General features: G+C 37.0%; 4 protein-coding genes across 5 annotated transcripts; 2 read left to right on the top strand and 2 right to left on the bottom strand.

Annotated features, from left to right (window-relative positions):
* Positions 1-1,441: 1,441 nt before the first annotated feature.
* Positions 1,442-4,265, bottom strand: anks4b (ankyrin repeat and sterile alpha motif domain containing 4B). Its single transcript, XM_037792858.1, has 2 exons — positions 3,989-4,265; positions 1,442-3,060 (listed from the first exon to the last, which is right to left on the bottom strand). Exons 1-2 carry the CDS (start codon positions 4,147-4,149, stop codon positions 1,923-1,925), a joined length of 1,299 nt encoding a protein of 432 aa, XP_037648786.1. The 5' UTR covers positions 4,150-4,265; the 3' UTR covers positions 1,442-1,922.
* A 1,884-nt stretch (positions 4,266-6,149) lies between these two features.
* LOC119501716 (peroxisomal membrane protein PMP34) lies at positions 6,150-12,334 on the top strand. Its single transcript, XM_037792290.1, has 9 exons — positions 6,150-6,576; positions 6,695-6,755; positions 7,663-7,729; positions 8,001-8,158; positions 8,847-8,963; positions 9,059-9,204; positions 9,305-9,400; positions 9,871-9,953; positions 10,041-12,334. The coding sequence occupies exons 1-9, from the start codon at positions 6,502-6,504 to the stop codon at positions 10,186-10,188; spliced, it is 951 nt and encodes a 316-aa protein (XP_037648218.1). The 5' UTR covers positions 6,150-6,501; the 3' UTR covers positions 10,189-12,334.
* Positions 12,205-18,016, bottom strand: dxo (decapping exoribonuclease). 2 transcript variants are annotated; one of them, XM_037792289.1, is made up of 7 exons: positions 17,735-18,016; positions 15,398-15,857; positions 15,068-15,294; positions 13,862-14,081; positions 13,608-13,743; positions 12,825-12,919; positions 12,205-12,736 (listed from the first exon to the last, which is right to left on the bottom strand). In XM_037792289.1, exons 2-7 carry the CDS (start codon positions 15,853-15,855, stop codon positions 12,607-12,609), a joined length of 1,266 nt encoding a protein of 421 aa, XP_037648217.1. In that variant the 5' UTR covers positions 15,856-15,857; positions 17,735-18,016; the 3' UTR covers positions 12,205-12,606. The 2 variants fall into 2 exon arrangements, with proteins under 2 accessions (XP_037648217.1, XP_037648216.1); XM_037792288.1 differs by having other exon boundaries at positions 15,398-15,861.
* Positions 18,017-19,054: 1,038 nt separating this feature from the next.
* Positions 19,055-22,706, top strand: stk19 (serine/threonine kinase 19). The gene is made up of 7 exons (XM_037791090.1): positions 19,055-19,209; positions 20,575-20,670; positions 20,756-20,898; positions 20,989-21,224; positions 21,509-21,606; positions 21,755-21,902; positions 22,394-22,706. The coding sequence occupies exons 2-7, from the start codon at positions 20,577-20,579 to the stop codon at positions 22,437-22,439; spliced, it is 765 nt and encodes a 254-aa protein (XP_037647018.1). The 5' UTR covers positions 19,055-19,209; positions 20,575-20,576; the 3' UTR covers positions 22,440-22,706.
* The last annotated feature ends 1,046 nt before the right edge of the window (positions 22,707-23,752 follow it).

Here is a 23,752-nt window from a genome sequence, read left to right on the forward strand (position 1 = left end):
TCCGGCTTGCATCAGTTCCAGTTCTACCATGAATGTATTAAGAGTTATATTGGTTATTTATTTGTCTTACTGTTTGGGGGGTGGGAGAGAAAAATGTATGATAAAATAGAAGAGTACTCATTTGCTCTGTGATTTATATACCTTGCAATGTTCTTCTAATTAAAGTTTGTCTACTATAGATTATAACCAGTTACTATTATCACCATTATTTGGTGATCTGTCTAGTATAGATTTTTTAAATGTTGTCTATTTTTTTTGTCTTTGTTTCTTCATCTCTCTCTTGTTTATTTTGGCCTTTTGTTGTTCTTGACAATACCTGACTTTGTATCATAAATTTTCATAAAAAAGTTTTAAAAAAGAAAGAAAGTCATATTTTTCCAAATTATTCCCTCCCCCCCCCCTGTTTTTTGTTTATCTTTATCTTTTTGGGAAGGGAATTGTGACTTAACTTTGTAAACAGATCTGATGAATGATATCTATTTTGTTTGATTTATACATGTTTTGTATCTATTATTTTTGTGGGATAAAATCTTTGAAAATCATTAAAACATATTTACAAAAAAAAAGAAAGACAGTCACAACAACTAAAATATAAATTGATAATTAAATAAATAAATAAATTGTTGAAGTTATTATTAAATTTATTTAGGATCAAGGTATAATTATAAAATTATTTATATTATTATATGTGTGTCTGTATAATAACATACACCTATTTTTTCAAGTATTTCTTGGAACTGTGTGTAACATCAAGAGCGGTTTAAAAATGGAGTCAAATTCCTTGTATGTGTACACACAGGTAAAATCACGTTTATAATAAAGTTAAAAAGATAAAGACACAACAGTTAAAAAATAAATAAATAATAAATGCATTGTTGAAGTTATTATTAAAGTTATTTAAGGTCAAGGTATAATTATAAAATAATTTACTCAATCGTTTACAATTTACAGAACTTGACATTATGTTGCTGGTCATAAATAAATAAATTAATTAATAAATAAATAAATAAATAAATAAATTAATTAATTAATTAATTGTTGAAGTTAGTATCTAAATTATTTAAGGCTAAGTTATAATTATAAAATAATTTACTCAATTGTTTACAATTTAGAGAACTTCTGTTGACAATGGTAATTTAACCATTTTATCCTTATGTTTTATGTGTGTTCACATTTGTTGTTTTTAACTGTATTATTTTAATTAATTCTTCGTACGCCATGGCCTACATGACATGGCCTTACCTTATAATGAGCCGTTTATATCTACATGTGGATATCTACATATTGAGCTCTTTTGTCCCCCATACTTGTGCCTGTGGAGACCAACATTTTGTCCCCAAATGGAAGGTGAGTCCCCACAATTCGACTGTGTGACCAAACTTTGTGTAGACACATACACACACACATACATCAGAGAATATTAAATTGACAAATCATTATTTTATGTTTTATTTATTTGACAATTATGTTGTCAACAGACAAAATTATTATAAAAAAAACCCATAAAGCAGCCAAACCAAATCAGCCACTAACCCAGTTTTTTCATTTATAGAGAGAAACTATCACCAATTATGTACCAAAACATTCCTTGTTTTTGTCTAAACAGTGATATTGTAGATTTAAGATCAAGTCGCTTATATTAGAATTTTCTTTCTCAACAAGATTTATGGAGGTTATTGTGAATGTAGGTCCTGTAGATCGGCTTGAGGATAATACTATACCAACAGAGAATTGCATATTGTTATAGAATATAAGTTTGATACTTTATGTTGCAGGAATTGTTGTGTAGAGAAATAGTTTGTTGAATCATCTTTGTTTTATACAGAAAAAACCAAAGTCTTGGCTCTATTTACAAAAGGTACAGACTCATTTTCAACTTAAAACAGGATTATATTATAGATCACTGTTCATGTTTTTTTAGATCACAAGAAGCTGTCCTTCATGATGCCAGGAGTCTCCAGTGCATTCTTTCTGTGAGCAACAGCTTCCAGGATCTTCTTCCTGGGTCCCAGCTGGATGCGAATGCCTTTCAGGTCTTCATCAGAGCAAAGCATCAGCGCCTCCAGGTCTAGGTGCTCTCTGCTGAATGCAAGGGCAAACTCTGGCAAGGAGATGGCAGACAAGAATGCATCCAAAGGAGAGGTTTCCTCATCTTCGCCATCATCCAGTCCCAGATCTTCCTGATCCCAGGGCAGATCGCCGTCACCGTTCCCCTCGAAGCCGGCATTGTCTTCGTCCACCTCGAACAACTCGTTCTGAACGAGGTAGCCGAGACTTTCATTGTTCCCGCTGGGGATGTCGTCCGACTCCATCCCCATCTTCTTCATGAAAATCAGACCTCCAAGGCCGGGCCGGTTGAAGATGGACTGTTTGACTTCGCCTGGTTTGTCGTCGTCATAATAGTCCTCGAAGCCTTCCATTCCTTCTTCGTCTAACATGTGCTCATCCTGCTCATTGAATACACCCAGGAACTCTGGCTGCTCAGACGCTCCGGTCTCCTGTTTGCCGAAAATAACGTTCCCGTCCCCTCCTGATTTCTGCAGTGTGCCTTTATCTTTCTTCCCGAGCTTCTTCTGGAGCGTGCCTTTAACCCGGGCTGTAAGGGAGCCAGATTTATCTGCAGCAATAAGCTTGGAGAACTGCTCATTGACGCCGGACATGGTACCGCCATCTGAGAACGCTGACGCCATGCTGGCCTCCGAGACTGACCCTGCAACGCTCGCTTTACGTTGTATTTTATCCATCTTGTTCTGGTGTTTATTCTTCACCCTCTCACAGAGTTTCACACGCTTCTCCGCTTCTTTGACGGCCTCCTTCTTCAGATTGGCGACCTTCTTGGGATTTTGGTTGATCTGCTGTGAGGCTGAGGTGTCCAGGAAGCGCACGCAGTCCATGCGGTCACGAGAAGCAGCGATGTCCATAGCCGTGTGCGATTCATTGTCCAGTGCAAAAAGGTTGGCGCCGAAGTTGACCAGGAAGCTGAGGATGTGCATGTGGCCGTTAGCCGCAGCGTGGTGCAACGGCGTGTTTCCCCAGATGTCACTTCTGTTGGGGTCTCCTCTGTATGACACAAAAAAAGATTAAATTTAAAGTAATGATCTTCTTTTTATTATTTGGCCACTCTCTATCTCTGATTGATACCATATAATAAGTACAAGTTGTGTTAATGCGTTAAAGAAATTAGTGGCGTTAAAACAAATTTGCGTTAACATATAACAAAATATAACTAAGTAACACCAAACAGGGCGGAAGATAATTGGTAAACTATTAAGATTTAAAGTCCTCACTGTCATATCCATAAAAGTCTTGATTGCTGTATTACTGCGTCATCTTGTCATAAAAGCCAATGAGCAAAGCGGAAAAGCTGCAGTTAATTTTGGCCACGTAGGCGTGCGTTACGCCCTACTGAATATCCTCCATTTTCTGAACCTCATTTTTCAGTAAGAATGCTGTTCTAGATTTAAGCCTGTCTTTTGTTGTGTTGAATGAAGGATGGAGGTGGAAGGGGAGGAGGGGACAGATAAAGGGCTCTTTTGTTTTACAGGATTTCTTTGGCTGACTAAGCATTTGGCTCAGCTGATGGGAGAGAGTGGATTGAAGTTTTAGCTCATTATATTATAGTGAACACCAACACGTGTTGGAAAAAACCCAAATGAAGAATTAAATAACTGATACGCAGTATGAAATGCATAAAACACATTATTTTTCAGCCATAAAGTTCATTGGACAATATGTTAACCTTTGTATATCGTACATCTTAGTTTAGTTTGGTTTTAGAGCATCATACATACATACAGCCATAAATCAAAACATTTCAGTAGAGGTCAGAGCTCTAAGATAATAATCACTGAGATAAAGCTATACAGTATATGGCCAGTATCTGCAGGTTATATGTGAGATAAAGCCCAGTATCTGAGATAAAGGCCAGTATCTGCAGGTTATATGTGAGATAAAGCCCAGGTGATAGAGAGGAGTGTGCCATGCTTACTCTCTGCTGCATATGAGCTGAAGAGCATCAACATGTCCGTGGAAAGCAGCCAGTAAGGTGGGAGTCATGCCATCCTCATCCGCAGTGTTCAGGTCCTTCCTCGTGGCCTCCTTCAAGAGGTCCAAGTATCCATCAATCGCTGCTTTGTGGTACCTAGACATCTCTTCAAAAGAACAGAAAAGGTCCAAACAAATCTGTGGTCACTGTCTTTCACTTTTCCTCCCCCCAACACTCCTGTTGAATGAACAGACTGGCTCTGACTGCAGACCCGAGCAAACAAAGTGTTCACTGGGCGTCATCGTGTCAGCAGCTCAGAGCCATAAAACAAAAGCAAAGTCCAGCTCACTGCTGTCAGCTGCACAATTACTTACCATTACTGCTCGAGATTATCGTCATCAAGAGTTATTTAAATCTTAATTATTAACTGTGCTCACAGCAAAGATTTCCAGTGTTTTGATGCGCTTTTTGCAACTTCTGTTTACTCTACATTTATTTTTTACAGCTACTTACTTCACAGATTAAGATTTTATATACAGAAGACAATGACCTTATAAAATATGACACTTTATTAGATATTAAAGTGCCCAACAGTATATAAAGTAAACATTAAAATTACCCTCACCGCGACTTTTACATACTTAAGTATACTACTTTGTTGAGACTATTTCTGTAGTTTTACTAAAGTGACATTTTAAATGCAGGACTTTTACTTGTTACAGTATTTGTATCATTGTGAATATTTTTACATTGTGATATTTTTAATGGTGGAAGATGGTCAGATCTTTTACTAGAGTAAAAGTAGCATTAAAACAATGTAAAAAGTACTGTATTTTTCCTGAATTCAGAATTAAATTCAAATAAAAGTACAGAAGTATTATCCACAACGTGTACTTTTAAAGATTAAAAGTACACATTTAGCAGAATTACTATTTATTTTTATGTTCATGATATCATTGGATTATTGTTATTTATCCAAAACCGTAACCAGCACCTGTACTTGATAAAGTTGAAGCTAATTTTAATTTTTTTAATATACTGTTTTGGTATATATGTGTCATATGTTATAAGATGATCATTTGTATAACATTAATGTCAAATTCTTGCAAAGTTACTTGTAACTATAGCTGTGAAATAAATTTAGTGGAATCGAAAACACACAGTACAAATACCTCAAAACTAAGGACAATACATGAGTAAATGTATTTCGTTACATTCTATCTTTGATTACTACTTTTGCTTGAGTAAAATATCTCAATAGAAAATGTAATAATAGAAAATATTCATGATTCCCTGCAGGCTCTGGAAAATAAAATATAAATTACACAAAATAACATGGTACACAGCTTTCTAAAGAAATCAAGATTTTACTAATTTCAAGTTCGATATTTATCGAGATGTATGTATGTTTTATTTTCTTGTCATATTAATGGGGAAAAACTTCGAAAAGAAAGAGGACTGACTGAACTATTTAAACATGACATTACAATTAGATATGTTAAAAAGAAAAATATTTTTTAGTAGTTGTAGTAGTAGTAGTTTTTAGTAGTTTTATTTCAGCTAATCTTATTCCTGTTAATTTATAATAATAATATATAATAATAATACTCTGGCTTTGTTTGCTCCACAATGTTAAAAATAAATAAATAAATAACATAAAAAAAAATAAAAAAAATAAATACATATATATATATATATATATATATATAAAAATTAAAATAATATTAGCTCAAACAAAACTTAAATATTATATATGTATATTTATTTATATATGTATTTATTTCTTTTTTCTTTTTAACATCGTGGGGCATATATATATATATATATATAAAATTAAACAAATATTGGCTAAAATAAAACTTAAATATTATATTATTCACGTTTTATTTTAGTTAACTTTAGTTTAATTTTATTTATATATTATTTCTTTTAATTTATAAAAATACTCTGGCTTCGTTTGTAAAACTACAACTGAAAACTGAAAAAACACCTGCATTAAAAGTCAGCAAGCAAGCTTAAAAAAAATTACAAAAAAAAACTATTGTGGTCCAAAAAGTATATTTTATTATGTATTATTTCTATGTATTTTTTAATCCACTGCTGCACCCTCCACTCAGTAGGAAGCAGTAGTGCGTCTTTATGACCAACAGAAGAAGAAGAAGAAGAAAAAGAAGAAGAAGAAAAGGAAGAAGAAAAGAAAAAGAAGAAGAAAAAGAAGAAGAAGTTGTCAACCAACCGGTTTAACGGTTTTAACCAATGAATGGAGACTGGGGAGGAAACAATCCTCGACTCTTTCCTCTCCAGCTTTCTCTCTCTGGCTGCCTCTGAGCTGGTAAACACCACCATGGAGTCAGAGCTGTGTTAGTTTCTGTAGTTTATCCACCCCCAAACAGCTACAGAAACCAGCCCGACCAGCAGCTACCTCTCCTCGGATCCCTCCACTGCTCCTCTCCGGTGTTTGTGTCTCTGACCGGTGGTCTGATCTGACCGGTGCGAGTGGCTGCAGAGCTGCAGAGATGTCCGACAACGGTGGCTCGGCTGTCGGCCTGCTGTCTTACGAGACGCTGGTTCATGCTGTGGCAGGTGCAATGGTGAGCAGAGATACAAGTGCAATAAAGACACATCTTAAGTTAGCTTTGTGTTGCAAACTGTTTTACTGATCTGACTGAGCCTTTTTGTGTGTTTCATTCCAATGCATTTGTGTTTTAGGGGAGTGTGACAGCGATGAGTGTCTTCTTCCCTCTGGACACAGCTAAAAGCAGACTGCAGGGTGAGTTGGAGGTCTTATCATCTTGGACAGAGATTACCTGATAGCAGCAACTCTACACAGAGGTGAACCAGTGTGAAGGCTTTCACACTTTATTATGCAGTGACCACATAACTGCATGTAAAGGAATAGTCCACTAATTCAGTGTATTGCTCTAGAGCAGGGGTCAGCAACCTTTACTATCAAAAGAGGCACAAAAAAAAGAAAGAAATCTGTCTGGAGCTGCAAAACAATTGAGCATTGTGAAGAAGGTAACACAGTTTATAGTTTAAGTATATAGTATATAAGTCTAATGCAGTGAGGGCCAAAGTGCAAATGAACTACGGAGTATTAGGGCCACATTGAGGGAAAAAACATCTGAGATTTACAGAATAAAGTCATAATATTACGAGAAAAAAAGTTGGAATATTACGAGAATAAAGTCAAAACTTTACAAGAAAAAAGTCATAACTTTACGAGAATAAAGTCATAACTTAATGTGAACAAATATTGTAATATTACAAGAATAAAGTCATAACTTTACGAGAAAAAAGTCGTAATATTACGAGAATAAAGTCGTAATATTACGAGAATAGTCATAACTTTACGAGAAAAAAATTAAATAACACATAAAATTACTACTTTATAATATGACTTTTTTTTTCATATTATTACTTTATTTTCGAAATCTCAATGTGGCACTAATACTCAAATTTTCCCTTTTATTTATTTATGTATTTATTTTATTATTTTTTTAATTAATTTATTTTTGCATTTATTTGTTAAATGTGTGTATTTATGCATTTATTAATACTCTTCAGAGACACAGAAAACGGCAGTTAAATCATCTAGGTGGAGTTGTCCTAATATATTCATCGAGTTCAGGGGAACCTGTTTACTGACTTCTCCCACTCTTGTGTTTGTTTTTCAGTGGATGAGAAGAGAAAGTCTAACTCTACCCCCGTCATCCTGGCTGAGATAGCAAAGGAAGAAGGCCTGTAAGTAGAGTTTTGTGTTTAGTTAAACTTATACCAAGTTATGACTCGTTTTGTTCTTAAATAGAAGCTTTTCGGTTTGATTTATGATCAGTAAAGTCTGTCTAAACTAGAGTTGAAACAGTCAATTTGTCAATTAGTGGATCAACAACAAAGTAATCTGCAACAATTTTGTTAATTTTATAATCAAAATGCTAAATATTCTCTGGTTCCTGCTTTTCCAGTGTGAATATTTGCTGGTTTTCTAAGTCTGATTCTCCACCACTTCTCCCAGTCAGTCTCTGTACAGAGGCTGGTTACCGGTCATCTCCAGCCTCTGCTGCTCCAACTTCGTCTACTTCTACACCTTCAACACGCTGAAGAAGCTGGCGGCGGCATCTGGTCCAGGGCAGTCCAGACCCAGCAAAGACCTGCTCATGGGGGTCGTATCAGGTAAACACACGTACTAATAATTATTATCACACGGCTTTGTTGAATACTTGATTCTGATTGGTCAATCACGGCATTCTACGGTCTGTTACTTCTTTATATTAGACCGTTGCTATGTATAACAGACCGTTGCTATGGGCCCAGCTCTGATGTCGGACTCTGGCGGACCCTTTTTGTGTCAAATTATTGATTACTTAAGTAAGTAGCCGTGTAATAAGCGGGATAATGTACAACCAGCGGGTCATTGTTGTGAAAGAATCCCGTTTTTGCATCGCCCCCTCTGGGTTTATTTCACAACAATGACCGGCTCGCTGTACATTATCCCTTACTTAATGACCTGATGGAAACCATCTAGTACAGAAAAAAAGTATATTTACATTTTGACAAGTTTTTTCTGCCTCAAAACATTGAAAGAAAAACATTTTTAAAACCTGTGTTGTTAGCATTAGGGCTGTGACTATCAAGTATTTTCATTATTGATTAATCTGACGATTCATTTTTTTGAGAAATCGACGAAAGGTTTGGTCATTAAAATGTAAGAAAATTGAGAAAAATGTCCGTCACGGTTTCTTAGAGTCCAAGCTAATTTCGCCACTCATAAGCGCTGCTCCATAGAGCTACTGGAGGTCAAAAACTCCATGTGGTACCTTTTATTAAGAACGATTCAAGAAACGGTCTGTTGTTCATGCAGGTGTGGTGAATGTGATCCTGACCACTCCCATGTGGGTGGTCAACACTCGACTGAAGCTGCAGGGAGCAAAGTTCAGGAACGAGGACATCCAGCAGACCCAGTACAGAGGCATCTTTGGTGTGTGATATCTTTCTTATAGTTTAACAGTTCAGACATGTTTTTTTTGTTTTGTTACTGCGCAGTAGTAAAACCCTGCCGTGTTTCCCTCTCAGATGCTTTCTCACAGATCATCGCCAACGAGGGTGTGGGAACTCTGTGGAACGGCACCCTGCCCTCTCTCATCCTCGTCCTCAACCCGGCTGTACAGTTCATGATTTATGAGGCCATGAAGAGGAGGGCAGGCAAGGGAGGGAAGAAGGTGAGAGGACACAATAAAGACACGTTTATGTAGAATACTATATTCCCAAAGCTGATCTATCAGCCTTGTTATGGGGTTAAATCTTTGTCTCCTACCACAGATATCCTCAGCTGAGATCTTTCTCATTGGAGCCGTTGCCAAGGCCATTGCTACCACCGCAACATTTCCTCTTCAGACAGTTCAGGCCATCCTGAGGGTAAATAATACTAAGTTATAGAAAAATGTCAACCATTTGTTTACTTTTTCCACACATTAGCCACTGTTAGAGGATAAGCCTGCTGATATTCTATATATTTTTCATTGTTATATCTACATTGACATAACGTTTTTTGATGGCAAGAGAATAATAAAGCATTCAGACTTAATTGGGAAAAACATTATATGTAAAAATATAGAAAATCTATGCATTAAAGTTCACTATATTTTTTTTTAATGAAGCCCTTTGTAATCACTATATATTGGAAACCACACAGTATCTGTAGGATTGGAAATTAACACCAGCCAACAGCCAAATGCTGCTAGATTTTCTTCACTCACCAGCCAAAAAAACAATGGTAAAACAGGTGGTCAAAAAAGTTAATTTCCAACCCTGAGATTATTTAAAAGACCTCATGACAATGTCACTTCTTCAATCTCAAGTTAACCTGCTCAATGCTTTCTCATCAGTTCGGCCAGTACAAAGGTGATGGTAAGGGCGGTGCGATTGGAAGCCTCTCCAGCATTCTCTCCCTGCTAATGGACAGAATCAAGTGAGTGCAGCTACAAACACAAATACACCGACACAGAGGATGTTATAGTAGCTCATCATTAATACACATCTGCTCCCTTTGTTACAGGAGGTTTGGTTTCTTTGGTTTGTACAAAGGCCTGGAGGCCAAGCTGCTACAGACGGTACTGACGGCCGCCCTCATGTTCGTTGTTTACGAGAAGATCACCGCTGCTACCTTCAAAGTCATGGGCCTGAACAAGAAACTGAAGCAGTGACCAAACACCTACTTGAATACAGTACTGCGTTAGTAGTACACTCCTCGTCAGTAGGTTTTATCAATGCCCACCGATGATATGTTGATGCCAGGAGTTGTTTAAGTCACATAACTGTTGTAATAAGAGAGAGGATTGGTGCCTTTTTGGGGTCACAGATTCCCACACTCACAAACACAACCAGAGCTGGGTGTGATACTTATAATACCCTCTCTTTCTAAACCTTTAACTCCATTTGTTCCATTTGTGCAGACTGACCTATGTAATCTCACCAGCTGAGATTTTAAAACTAATTGGGAAAAGCATCACAGTATTTCGTAAAGGAAAAGTTGACATCATATGGCATTAGGGGAAATACGCTTATTCGCCGTTAGAGTTGAGATGAGAAGATTGATACCACTCATCCAGGAAATATACTGGTCCGGACAAAGAAATAGTTTGACCCGTAAAACGTTGATTTGTCGGTTTTAAACTTCAAAGATACAACATGTAAATAAGTGAGCTTTAGAGGTGCTGGTAGCTGGATTTTGTTACCTCCAGCTAGACAGTTTACCCGTCTCCAGTCCTTATGCTAAGCTAAGTTAGCCAACTGCTTTAGCTTCATATTTAACAGTCACAAACACGAGTCCGCTCATCGAAACCTCTGCTATAAAAGCGAATAAGCGCATTTCCAAAACTTTTCCTCAACTACTACCAATAAGATAAGCTAAGCTACTGGACCATTCCTCACACACTCCGTCTTGTGTTTTAAATGTGAATTTAACTGAGTTTGAGAGAAACCTCATGAAATTCCTGTGCCGACTTTAGATGTCATCACACACATATTAGCAGTAATAACAATAACCTCATATTTATAGACTTGTGTGTAAAATCTGCACCTACTTTTTCCACCTAGGTTTTGATTTTAACAATTATTATTACGTAAAAATGAATTTAATATAAATGGGAATGAGGGCTTAACAAACTGAAACCGAGTCAAACTCGCATGTGTACCAATACTGCAGTAGGTGCTAAGTGCCTCTAAATTGTATCTGAATAACTGAACTATGAACTGATATAAATGCTGTGATGACTGTTGATGATTTACACGAACCCACAACTCATTTAACCGTGTACTCATGATTTTATTGGTTCGTAAGAACATTTTGTCACGCAGGTGTCTTCCATTATTTATCTCAGTGTCCTGCTAGTAGTACTAGTAGTAGTAGTAGTTGGTATTCAGGGTTTGCAGTAATTTACACTATTTGTGTATCACAAAGCTCTTTCTCTGATTTGATGAATGGAAGTTTCTGCTGCCTTTCACCTTGAAACCATTTAGAAAGTTGATACACTCCTTTTGTCGCTGTTGAACTGGTTGTTTCATTTGTTAACTTGAGTTTTAATCATTACACGAGGTGCTGCTCAGTATCACTTTGTAAGATCACATTTAGGAGATAACATCCTTTTGACTGTTTACTGTATTAATTAGTGCCAGTGGTGTAGCCTAGTTGCAAGGTGTGAGGATACTGTCAATTTACCAAAAAATAGACATTATTTACCAGATATGAGCTCCTCCACTATTAAGTTTCAGACCTTTTTGCTGTCTCACACACCTTATATGTGCATATCAGTGAACTATATACCAGCTACAAAATTAATTATGGGTAATTTTTGTTCCTTTTTAATTCATAATATCAAATAAATGTATATTTCAAGTTGGGGGATTGAAATGTAGCTTTCACACAAAGGTGTTTATGAAAAAAAAAATGGCAAAGAGTGAGGCAATAAATGTCTGGTAAGGTAAGGCAGATCATTGAAACGAAAATCTGAGGATAGAAAGTGTGAAAAAGCAGAAAGCTCTGAACAAGTCAGGTGTTCGAAAGCTGGTGAATGTGTCACTATTTGTCATAAAACAACGGCAAAGGCAGTGCTGCAATAGCAACTAGACTACACCATATTAATAACGGTCTTCTTCATAAATGAAATGTTTTGTCTTAACAGTTTACATGAAAAAAAAACTTGTAACTGCGGATGCAATACTTACTTGAAGTCATCTTTGTTTATTTACATCACAATCTTTTTTAACAAATATTGTTTCTAATTTTGTTTCAATTAACATACCACTGTCTTGTGGGTTTGAATTATTGTTATAATAAAGTCTGAGGAACAATATTGACATCAGTGCATATTAACTGTTTTACTTAAATTCAACACATGCAAGATGAAAAATTATGGTTCCGTTTTAAATGCTGAACAAATAAAAGAAAACGAATACCAGAGGAACATGTGGTTGCGATCAGTGACACAAAATCAGTTCACTCAGATCCACCCAGAGACTCTAAAACTGTATAAACATTAAACTCCAATGTATTTTGGTCAACAATCCTCCATTGGAGGTCTGAATTAACTGTCCCAGATGAGTTGAGTTGGTTGGGCTCTGGGCTAATGGCGTGAGTCTTGACTACTGGTCATCCCATCCACATACCATTTTGGGAGGAATGTATACTCGGAGTCCTTGTGGACGGAGTAGGTCACATCTCTGTGGGGCTCGCAGGAGAACAGGTACACCACACTGGAAGGGACAACAATGATTCATAAAATATATTTACTTAAAATGTACTTTACTTTACTTAAAAACGTAGTCTGTCATTGCAACTCACCCTGGATTGTCTTCAGTAGCGAAACGCTTCACAAAAGACAGGAAGTCAGCGCAAAAGTTCATACAGACTGTTGGTTTCCAGCAGTTTTGTTCACTCTGTCCAAGACAGAAACATATTTTTGAGTTAATCTTTTATTTAATCACATCCAATAAATTTTTATTTGAAAAAAAAGATCAAAATAGATTTCTCAATGTTTAGATACATTTCTGATGACCATTCGTTACACATAGACATATATAAGAAGTGGACGTCGTCACCATGATGTCACCCCCAAGCGGGTGGAACTAAGTACAACCGAACGCTGAATAAAACATTTTAGGGAACCAAAAAGGTTATAATTAACTTTCATGAACTGAAACACACTGTGAAAGGGTTGAAGCTGTAAGACGAAAACACGGACAACTCCCAGACCGGACAACGCCGTGGTAGAGACCTGTCAATCACAAGGTAGCCACGCCCTAGAGCATCCCCTGCTTTGTGGTCCATTTGACTCTAAATGGGACCTTAATTTACTAAATGAACATCATGCTGTATTGAAGAAGACTTGAAACTAGTGATTGAGACCATAAACTCATGTTTACAATGTTTACTGAGGTAATAAATCAAGTGAGAAGTAGGCTCATTTTCTCATAGACTTTTATACAATCAGACTTCTTTTTGCAACCAGAGGAGTCGCCCCCTGCTGGCTATTAGAAAGAATGCAAGTTTAAGGATCTTGGCTTCACTTCTCAGACCCGAAGGTTGCCACCTGGTTGTTAATCACTGAAAACAACTTAACTGTACCTTGATTAGCTGTGAAATCTTAGAGATGGGAAAAGTGTCCACGGTCACAATCCTTCCTTCGTGATCCCGGAAACCTGCCACAACACGGGGTACTCCGGGGAGAAAAGACTGAGCCCACCACTTCAGCAGTTTGAACCTGAGGAGCATCAAAATGAGGATTAAAAGAGCTTAGAGTAGGTAAAACCAAATATCCAATAAACAACATGACATGAAAAAGTGAATTATGTGATTTTTTTTGCTGTTTCATCATGTACCTGTGGAAGTTGCTGCGCTGTTTGGGGGTGCAGATCTCCGCAGAGGTCTTCAGCTCCACGTAGCATGCAGGAGGAGCCGGAGCGTTGGGATCTTTATCCCGGCAGTCCACCTCACCGGAGAACAGGAGTCTGTGATCTGCGAGCCGCGTTTGCACCACAGTGCAGAAGGCCTCATTAGTGTTAACCACTCCGCCTGGGTCAGGTAAGCTGTGGACGGTATCTACAGGGATGGACAAAGGTGAAGCGTTATCTTTTTATATATAAATATATATATATGTGCTTATCATCCTATGTGCTTTTATATGATTTGGGTGGATTTGGGTATATCATTTGTGTGTTAAATGTATTCAAATGAGACAGACTGTATGTATGAATTTCTGCCAGGAAAAGAAAAAAAACTGATACAAATTAAAAAAAAAAACACTCACTGTAAGTCAGAAATATGTCAGAAATTTGGCCTTTTAAGTCAAAATTATGGAAAAGCATTTTAAAACTAAATAAAAATAACATACTTTTAACAGAAAGCATATTCTGATTTTATCTGAGCTACTATCTGAGTTTGATTTAATTTCTTGTTTATCATTTTAATCGTGCCATTCATGTATTTTATCATTCACTTTGGTATTTTATTTTATTTTCTCTCTGTGAAGCACTTGGTACTTTGTTTTGATAAGTGCTCTATAAATAAAGTTTATTATTATAAAAATTATTGTTTTTATTATTACTAATTCTTAACGACTCAGATCGAAATTAAGTCAAAGTTTTTAATTTTCTAAGTTCAAAGCACAGGATACTAAATCGTAATTAAGTCCAAATCTTCACTTTTCAAGTTCAAATTATGAAATACTGAGTCATAATTTTGAGATAGTAAGTCATAATGATAAGATACTAACATAAAAAATACTGACTTTCTTACTATCTCTTTGAAAGTCACATTTTTTGACGGGATCATAAAGTGATGACTCAGTATCTTATTGTTTTGAAATACCATGAGTACTTTTATTTTCTTATCAAGAACATTTCACCTGTTGTTTTCCTTTCCTGGCAGAAATAAGCTTCCATAGAATGATTCAATATAAAACAAAATGTTTTTATTGTGATGCTTGTGAATTGTCATATCTGAGCCGATGTAAGGTGGTTAATCAATAGGATGACTGATCAGTAATCAATAACTGATAAGAAAACAGCAGCTAATACTCTACCTACCTGCACATGTGTATTGCTCAAACTTGTATCCCCCGTACATCATCTCTTCAAGTCTCTCGGTGCGGTTCTCTCGGTCCCTACGAGCAGCTTCTGTTTCCACTTCACTGATGTAAAGCGTGCCTCTGAATTTGGTGACCGCCAGCAACCAGCCCTCCCGTGTCTCATAGGGAGTTGTCAGCAGCTTGGTCAGATGACCACGCCATGTCACAAAATCGACATCTAAAGCACTGGGAAGATCAAAGAATATGTGTCCAACAGGGAAGTTGTAGTTAGAGGTGGTTGGTTAGAGACTATAGATCACAAGGGGTAAAAACTAACAATAACACTTACCCCGATGAGGCTGTGGTCGCCCTTGAGCTGACCTTTGATCTATTGGCCAAGATCCAGCGTAGCATGTGGTCAAGCTTCTCCTTCCCATTGGCCTGATTCTTTATATAGCGGTCCTTGTATCCATCCTTCAGGTCAAAATTAGGATGTTTGTCAGGTTCCACATAGTATCTCAACTGCCTGCTGTCATTAAAGAATCTACGCTCAGAGTCAAGGGAAAAACATCCCACTTCGACAGGCTGTTTGTACACTGGAAAGTCTCTTTCATACAGCTCCCTTCTGATGCTCAAACCCCGAGAGCTGAGTGGGTTTTGCCCCGAAGACTGATGCTGCTGCTGGTGGTTTGGTCCGGAGCGCTTACTCTCCCAGTGACTTCTTCCACTGTCATCTCCATTTCTTTTGTGTCCTGACTGGCGGTTTTGAGAAAAGGAGTTGGGATTGTGGGATCTGTGCTGGTCCATTGCTATCTGGTGGGGAAAAGAGCAATGAAACAAACTGATGGCATTGATGATTTTTTCATATTTTCCACAAAAAAGACAGTGCTATAACCTTTTTTTTTATGCTGCTACAAGTGCAATAACTGTTTTATGCTACCCTACCCACTATTTATGCATTTTGAATATAGAGCTTTATTTTGTATGTCTCCTATTGAACATAATAGATGCTCATATCATACTAATTTATACTTATCTAACTCTATTATGAATCTATTCTTGCATGGAATCAACAAAGTTTATTTTATTGAACTTATCCCAATTGAGCACATCGTGATCTGTGTAAATAATAATAATAATATTGTGTGTATGTATGTGAATGCAGACATATTCATAATGTAAACATGCAGGTGTTTGTCTTGAATGTATTGAATAAACAGACGTGTGTTTATGTTCATTCCTGCTGTATGCCTTAGGGCAAATAAAGGTTTCCAAAAATAGCTATTTTTGTGTAGTTTGCTTTGACAATGTGCGTTATAAAAACTGCTTAACTACTACTACCTTTTTTAATTCTGCTACAAGTGCAATAACTGTTTTATGCTAACACAAGTCCCTACGCACTATTTGTGAATATATAAATGTATTTTGTATGCCTCATATTGAACATAATAGATGCTCATAGCATACTAGTTTATACTTATCTAACTTTATTATGAATCTATTCTTGCATGGAAACAACAAAGTTTATTTGATTTAACGTATCCCAATTGAGCACATCGTGATCTGTGTAAATAATAATAATAATATTGTGTGTATGTATGTGTAATGATAATGTAAACATGCAGGTGTTTGTCTTGAATGCATTGAATAAACAGACGTGTGTTTATGTGCATACCTGCTGTATGTTATTACTTTATTATTAATACAGGTTTCCAAAAAAGAGCTATTTTGTGTAGTTTGCTTTGGCAATGTGCGTTATAAAAACTGCTTTACTACTACTACCTTTTTTAATACCGCTACAAGTGCAATAACTGTTTTATGCTAACACAAGACCCTACCCACTATTTGTGCATTGTGAATATAGAACTATATGCCTCATATTAAATATAATAGAGGCTCATAGCATACTAGTTTATACTCTATTATGAATCCATTCTTGCATGGAATCAACTAAGTTTATATGATTTAACTTATCCCAATTGAGCACATCGTGATCTGTGTAAATAATAATAATAATATTGTGTATGTATGTGTGATGATAATGTAAACATGCAGGTGTTTGTCTTGAATGCATTGAAGAAACAGACGTGTGTTGATGTGCATGCCTGCTGTATGTTAGGTTAATAAAGGTTCCCAAAAAACAGCTTATTTTGTGAAGTTTGCTTTGGCAATGTGCGTTATAAAAACTGCTTTACTACCTTTTTTTAATACTGCTACAAGTGCAATAACTGTTTTATGCTAACACAAGTCCCTACCCACTATTTGTGCATTGTGAATATAGAACTGTATGCCTCATATTAAACATAATAGATGCTCATAGCATACTAGTTTATACTCTATTATGAATCCATTCTTGCATGGAATCAACTAAGTTTATTTGATTTAACTTATCCCAATTGAGCACATCGTGATCTGTGTAAATAATAATAATAATATTGTGTATGTATGTGTAATGATAATGTAAACATGCAGGTGTTTGTCTTGAATGCATTGAAGAAACAGACGTGTGTTGATGTGCATGCCTGCTGTATGTTAGGTTAATAAAGGTTTCCCAAAAAACAGCTTATTTTGTGTAGTTTGCTTTGGAAATGTGTGTTATAAAAACGGCTTTACTACTACTAAAACTAAATAACCTGTAACCTGTTAGCTAAATATCGTAATAACGTTAAATGAGAAGGTAACGTACCTTATCAGCATTCACAACAACAACAGCTAACAGCTAAAGCTAACGTGTAGCTTAAAGCTAACGTTTCGTTTTGTCAATTTCCAGTCACTCACAATAATAAACGGGACTTTGTGAGATAACGACCATGTTGTAGTATCTTTTCTAATCAACACAAAACAAGATAATACAGAATATGTAACTGTATTCGTCTCGCTATAGCTGGGTAGCTAACTAGCACAACAAGCTAGGCTAACGAGGCTAACAGCAAAACTCAACGCTACTTCCGCATACGCAGTTTCTCCTCCAATCCGCTAGGTGGTGGTAGTCGCGTCACTTCCGGTAAAGACTAGTGATGTGTTGGTCACGAACGAACCGGTTGAAAGAGCCGGCTCTTTTAAGTGAACGATAAGAGCCGGCTCCCGTCCGAAAGCCGTTTTTTTTTTCTTTACTTAAAGGGACTGTTTGTAACTTCTTACAGGTATAAATCTACCGGGTCGGTTTCCCATGCGCGCTCGCGTGTGCCTACGCTGTTCAGGTTCAGATGCCAACACAAACTACAAGGAAGCACCAAAACCAAAAAGTTCTATCTAGTGAAGCACGTCTGTTAAACAGTGTCAAGTCTCCCTGCTCCAGCCCCCCGACCGTGGCCAGAAGACGCGGGGGATACCGTAGCTTTTGTCTCCAAAGCTCTGCTCCTCTGCCTGCCTGCCTTCACTCAGCTCGCTCCACCTCACGTGCATGCACGCACACACTCCACACTGCAGAAGAGTTAGTTTAGCTCTGAGAATATCTAGTGAATGTACAGTGGACGTTTGTGCAGAAATAACTGCTGCAGCTCCTCCAGACCAACAGGGGTTTCCCGTGTCTTGTAACGTTATCGTCTCCGACCAGGTGCCGGTGTCTCCCCTGTTCCCTCTGACCGCGGTCGGGAGGCTGAAGCAGGAGAAGCCAACACTAGGATCAGCAGTGATTCATGGAGAGACCTTCGTCTGGTCAGCTAACATTACTGCCAAACAGGTGAAATAAAGAGTGATATTGTGGTTTTAGCTAACGTGTGTCTCCTCACTGTTTGAGCGATGCTCGTTCATGTCTATGTAGAGCGAGCACAAGCGAGCACAAGCTGACTTTCGTTGACTTAATGGCCACAGGTGTCGCTGTTAACAAGCATTTCTGAAAGTTACAAACAGTCCTTTTAAGTGATATATGTGCACACACACTAATCATAGGTCAAAACAGTGCTAAATTTGGCTGAACTATAAAAAGGCAGTGGTAAAAACGAAGAGCCGTTTGGGAGCCGAAAGAACCGGCTCTTCTTGGTGAGCTGAGCCAAATGATCTGACTCACTAAAAAGAGCCTGAATTCCCATCACTACTAAAGACCAGTGTGAAGAAGACTCTTTTTTAAAGTTGTCTGTTGGAGCTGTGAACACGTGTTGGTGTTGAATGGGACCAAAGCGATGTGAATACCGATATTGTTTTGCTTTTAGCAGCGACCAAGTAAGTGTTTCAACTAGTTTGCCTTGTCTAATATGTGCTTATGTGTTCAGTGGACACACAGAGTAGCTTTAGCTGGGTTAGCTTGGCTAACAAGATTGTGTTTGTCTCATCAAAATGTGTTTCTAAAGTCAATATGACAGTCTGGGTTTTTTATTAGAGCTATAATTTGGGTTAAAATATTAACTAGCTGGTAGCTGGTGTCTTTAAAAGGGGAACAAAGTTTCTTCCGGTGATATAACTAACTAAATGATGACACAATTATGACTCAGAAAAGGTCAGTGTCTCACAAAAGGAGAACTAAGGGGTTGACTTAACTGTTTCTTTCAGCAACTGTTTGCAAGTCATGGTGATGCCCAGATACAAATCTGACATGGGGTCTGTGTATTTCAGTTGTGTCTGCAGGAGAAAAGCAGCTGTCTGGATTTTATTGTATTTTATCTGAGCTGCTATCTGAGTTTGATTTAATTTCTTGTTTATCATTTTAATAATAATAAAATAAAAACACTCACTGTAAGTCAGAAATATGTCAGAAATTTGGCCTTTTAAGTCAAAATTATGGAAAAGCATTTTACAACTAAATAAAAAAACATACCTTTATCAGAAAACATATCCTGATTTTATCTGAGTTTATTTTATTGATGTAATTTCTTGTTTATCATTTTAATCTGGCTATTCATGTATTTTATCATTCACTTTGGTATTTTATTTCATTTTCCCTCTGTGAAGCACTTGGTACTTTGTTTTGATAAGTGCTCTATAAATAAAGTTTATTATTATAAAAATATTGTTTTTATTATTACTAAGTCTTAACGACGCAGGTCAAAAATATGAAATACAAAATCACATTTTTGACTTTTTAAACTTAATTTTTTTTGGATTTAGGTCAAAATTAAGTCAACGTTTTTAAATTTCTAAGTTCAAAGCAAGAGATACTAAGTCATTAAGTCCAAATCTTCACTTTTCAAGTTAAAATTATGAAATACTAAGTCTTAATTTTGAGATAGTAAGTCACAATGATAAGATACTAAGAAGATAAGATACTGTGTTGATAAGTGCTCTATAAATAGAGTTTATTTTTATAAAAATATTGTTTTTATTATTTCTAAGTCTTAACGACTCCGGTCAAAAATATGAGATACAAAATCCCATTTTTGATTTTTCCAACCTAAAAATTGTAAGAAAGTTGTAGTTAGAGGTGGCTGGATTAGAGACTATAGATCACAAAGGTAAAAACTAACAATAACACTTACCATGATGAGGCTGTGGTCACCCTTGAGCTGACCTTTGATCTATTGGCCAAGATCCAGCGGAAGAACAAGTTTATTCTGCAAGTCATGATTTCTCTACCACATTTTTTTCCTCCAGGTATGAACAGGAAACGGGCTCTGATTTCAGACACTTTCAAGGTGAAGAAAATAAGAAAAGACACACAGAAGTTTGGAGCTGTCAGTAATGGAGATGGTAGGTTTGACTGCTAAAAAGCTAATTACAATCTTCCCGTTAAAGCATGTAAAATTCACTTTCCATTTATTGCTTCTCCTAAAAGGACCGACTGACATCAGATCCACCCTCGAGTACCTCATGACACTGTTCCCCAGGAAGCTCTTCAATGACGCCTTACCTCAGATTGTTCTTCAGCACCAACTCTACAGCATACACAATGACAAGACTTTGGTGGACAAGGAGCTGGTAAGATTGCAATTTAGTGTCAGAAAGGTCATATGTGTGTCTCCATCTAAATGTGAAAACACAACCCACTTTCCTCCCTGTGGTCCACAGAATAAACTGCGGGAACAAGGAGAACTGCTGATGTTCCAGCTGGGGTTTGATGCGGACGCTTTCGGGCTGGTTTTTGCTACAGATTACAAGGCCAAAGTGCTGGCAGCAGAGGAAGGCAGAGCGACACTAGCGTCAGTGGAGAAGTTTTTGGAGAAATTGTCGTCTCCTTGCAAAGAGCTGAGCTTCAGCAAAGACAAGATGCTCAAGGAGTTCCTCTTCACAGACTCTGAGATAACGTATGAAAGACTCTGTTATCTATCTCATGTTATGTTTACTTCCAAAAAATTAGTCACTGAGTTCCTCTTCACAGACTGAGATAATATATGAAAGACTCCGTTATCTATCTCAGGTTATGTTTATTTCCAAAATGAGTCATTGTTTTAAAAACTTCACACCGAGCACCTAAATGGCTTTAATAAGTGTCTTCTCATGTGTTTGGCGCCTGCTTTTTTTTTACGTTTAGAGTGTGTGAAAATATACTTTCAAAGATCAGCACATACTTTATTTTCTCACCCTCCAGGCAGCTGGTTAAGTCGGGGGTCCTGACTGTGAGGGACGCTGGCAGCTGGTGGCTTTCCATTCCCAACTCAGGCAAATTCACCAAGTACTTTATACAAGGTGGGTGTTACGAAAAAACAGGAAGTCTCAACACTACTTTGCTTTACAGATGTCACATGCAAATTTCTCATTTTACAAGATTTTTGACAGCGCCTTGCTAATTGGAGGACTGTTTGTTTTCTAACCACCTTACTGCTCTTCCTGTCAGGTCGTAAAGCCGTGCTCGGCATGGTGAAGAAGGCCAAATATAGCGAAGTCTTAAAGGCAGAGCTCGAGGAACGGCGAACAACGTCACACGTGAAATTCCACATGAAATACCACATCCATGACATTGTTGGTGCAGAGCTGGTGGAGAGGTAACATTTGTTTGTATACGAGTTGCATGCTGTCGATTCTGACAAGAGTTGATTTTTAATTTGAGGTTTAGCAGTGAGTCAGCGTTTACCCAGCTGTCAAATGAAAAGGACAGGTACTTTATGCAGCTGCTCTCCCATTTATGATCCTCTCCGTTCAGTAATTGAGGGGTTTAACAACCCTCAGGCTAGAAGCTGGCTCTCAGGTGTTACAAATATGTGCTTGTCGTTGTCAAAACCTTCAGAAACAGCCAACTATTTCCTTTATTGCAAAACATTCCAATGCATATCTTGAAAATAAATAAAATTTAATCACAAAAAAAAACAGCCAACTTGATCCCCATAATCATGACATGATAAAGTAAAAGCTATGTTTGCAAAATCTCAACTCAAGGCAACTGTTGTTTTATAACTTGTGACTCCTCTCCGGCTCTTGGGGAATCCTCCAGTTTGTTGCATCTTCATTTACTGAATAAATTCTGTTTTCTTCCCAGCATACCTACGACGTCAGGAACCTTGTTACGATTTGTTGAGTCCTGAACCACAGACTGAAATTGGTGCTTGGTCGAAGCTTGAATATCAGAAGATCTACAAAGATTGTAAAGTGTTTGTATTATCATTTAGTAAATTAATTTAACATTTCAGAGTTTAATTCTCCGGTTGAAGATGGATGGATGGATGGAGAGTTTGATTCTATGCCAAATGTATTATAAAAACCTTGTGGGTTTATGAATTGTCAATTATGTTGACATGACCTTGTCAGGTTTAGATTTATCTTGTAATAAAAAGTATTTTCTTCCCCCCATATGAAAGTTATTTGTCCTCTCTGTGTAATGTTTGAACTTTGGCTTACCGTTGAGATCCATCAGTGATCCATCAGTCCTGCATTACTGTCATAAACATAGCTCAGTGTTTTTTATTTCAGATATCATATGGAGTTAATCTAATGTGAGTCTAATATATATAGATTCCCTGGCCACTTTATTAGCCATCCAATACAACAGATCTTCCACTAATTTTTCATTTACTTAGATTACAATGTGTTAAAACTGTCAGGTGTTAATTCAACTGCACTGTATGTTTATTACTGAGGTCTAAGTTAGTGGTGGTGAACATATAGAAATGTCTAATATTCCTCCAACCTCACATTTGTGAATAGGATGGGCAACACATAAGAAACACCTCAATATAATGTAGTCCAGTTCAACAACACTGCAGACTACAGTCCCAATAATAAACATATAGTTCAATTAATAATTAATATTATCTTTGTAAAGGTAGAATTTATGGCATTGCTGGTTGTATTGGATTGCGTCAGATTTTACAGGTGTACCCGTAATCAAATGGAAACTGACTGTATATTTCCTGTTGTGTTCTGTGGCTAAATACAAGGACGTGCCTCTGGGCTTGTTTTGTATAATTAGGTCTTTAAATCCATGATTACAGTAATTCAAAATGATCTCCAAATCTTTTAGATAACATTACATTCAATGTAGAAATGTTTAAAAATCACAATGAGATCGTATCGTGACTTAGGTATTGCGATAATATATCATAGGGCCTCTGGTGATTCCCATCCTAATTCAAAGTAAAAAGTATTCACTTATATGAACAGATAAATGCTTTTATAAGTTTTTTTTAATCACAGCCAACAATAACTTACAAAAAGTAAAAAAAAACAACCAGCTTCATTGTAATAAATGTCAAGTTTCTGTAACTGATTTTAATCTGAAGCCTCCCAGTGTGCCCTTTGCATCTACATGTTCCAGTACAGTCTAAGTGCATTAGCTCTACTTCATGTTTTTATGATAAGTGTTGCATCATGGGAAATCTGCGATCGCACTGTTCAACAA

This window comes from Sebastes umbrosus, chromosome 14, assembly GCF_015220745.1.
Source record: "Sebastes umbrosus isolate fSebUmb1 chromosome 14, fSebUmb1.pri, whole genome shotgun sequence".
In the NCBI taxonomy this organism is placed as follows: domain Eukaryota; kingdom Metazoa; phylum Chordata; class Actinopteri; order Perciformes; family Sebastidae; genus Sebastes; species Sebastes umbrosus.

Excerpts from the sequence above, each read along its gene's own strand:
- dxo (XM_037792289.1), bottom strand. The coding sequence starts at position 15,855 with ATGGACCAGCACAGATCCCACAATCCCAACTCCTTTTCTCAAAACCGC. Across the intron at positions 14,082-15,067 it reads TGAGCAATACACATGTGCAG|ATACCGTCCACAGCTTACCT; the intron begins GTAGGTAGAGTA and ends CCATCCCTGTAG. Across the intron at positions 13,744-13,861 it reads CAGCGCAGCAACTTCCACAG|GTTCAAACTGCTGAAGTGGT; the intron begins GTACATGATGAA and ends GATGCTCCTCAG.
- anks4b (XM_037792858.1), bottom strand. The coding sequence starts at position 4,149 with ATGTCTAGGTACCACAAAGCAGCGATTGATGGATACTTGGACCTCTTG. Across the intron at positions 3,061-3,988 it reads CAGCTCATATGCAGCAGAGA|AGGAGACCCCAACAGAAGTG; the intron begins GTAAGCATGGCA and ends TGTGTCATACAG.
- LOC119501716 (XM_037792290.1), top strand. The coding sequence starts at position 6,502 with ATGTCCGACAACGGTGGCTCGGCTGTCGGCCTGCTGTCTTACGAGACG. Across the intron at positions 8,159-8,846 it reads GCTCATGGGGGTCGTATCAG|GTGTGGTGAATGTGATCCTG; the intron begins GTAAACACACGT and ends TTGTTCATGCAG. Across the intron at positions 9,205-9,304 it reads CAGGCAAGGGAGGGAAGAAG|ATATCCTCAGCTGAGATCTT; the intron begins GTGAGAGGACAC and ends CTCCTACCACAG.
- stk19 (XM_037791090.1), top strand. The coding sequence starts at position 20,577 with ATGAACAGGAAACGGGCTCTGATTTCAGACACTTTCAAGGTGAAGAAA. Across the intron at positions 20,899-20,988 it reads CTTTGGTGGACAAGGAGCTG|AATAAACTGCGGGAACAAGG; the intron begins GTAAGATTGCAA and ends TGTGGTCCACAG. Across the intron at positions 21,225-21,508 it reads TTCACAGACTCTGAGATAAC|GCAGCTGGTTAAGTCGGGGG; the intron begins GTATGAAAGACT and ends CTCACCCTCCAG.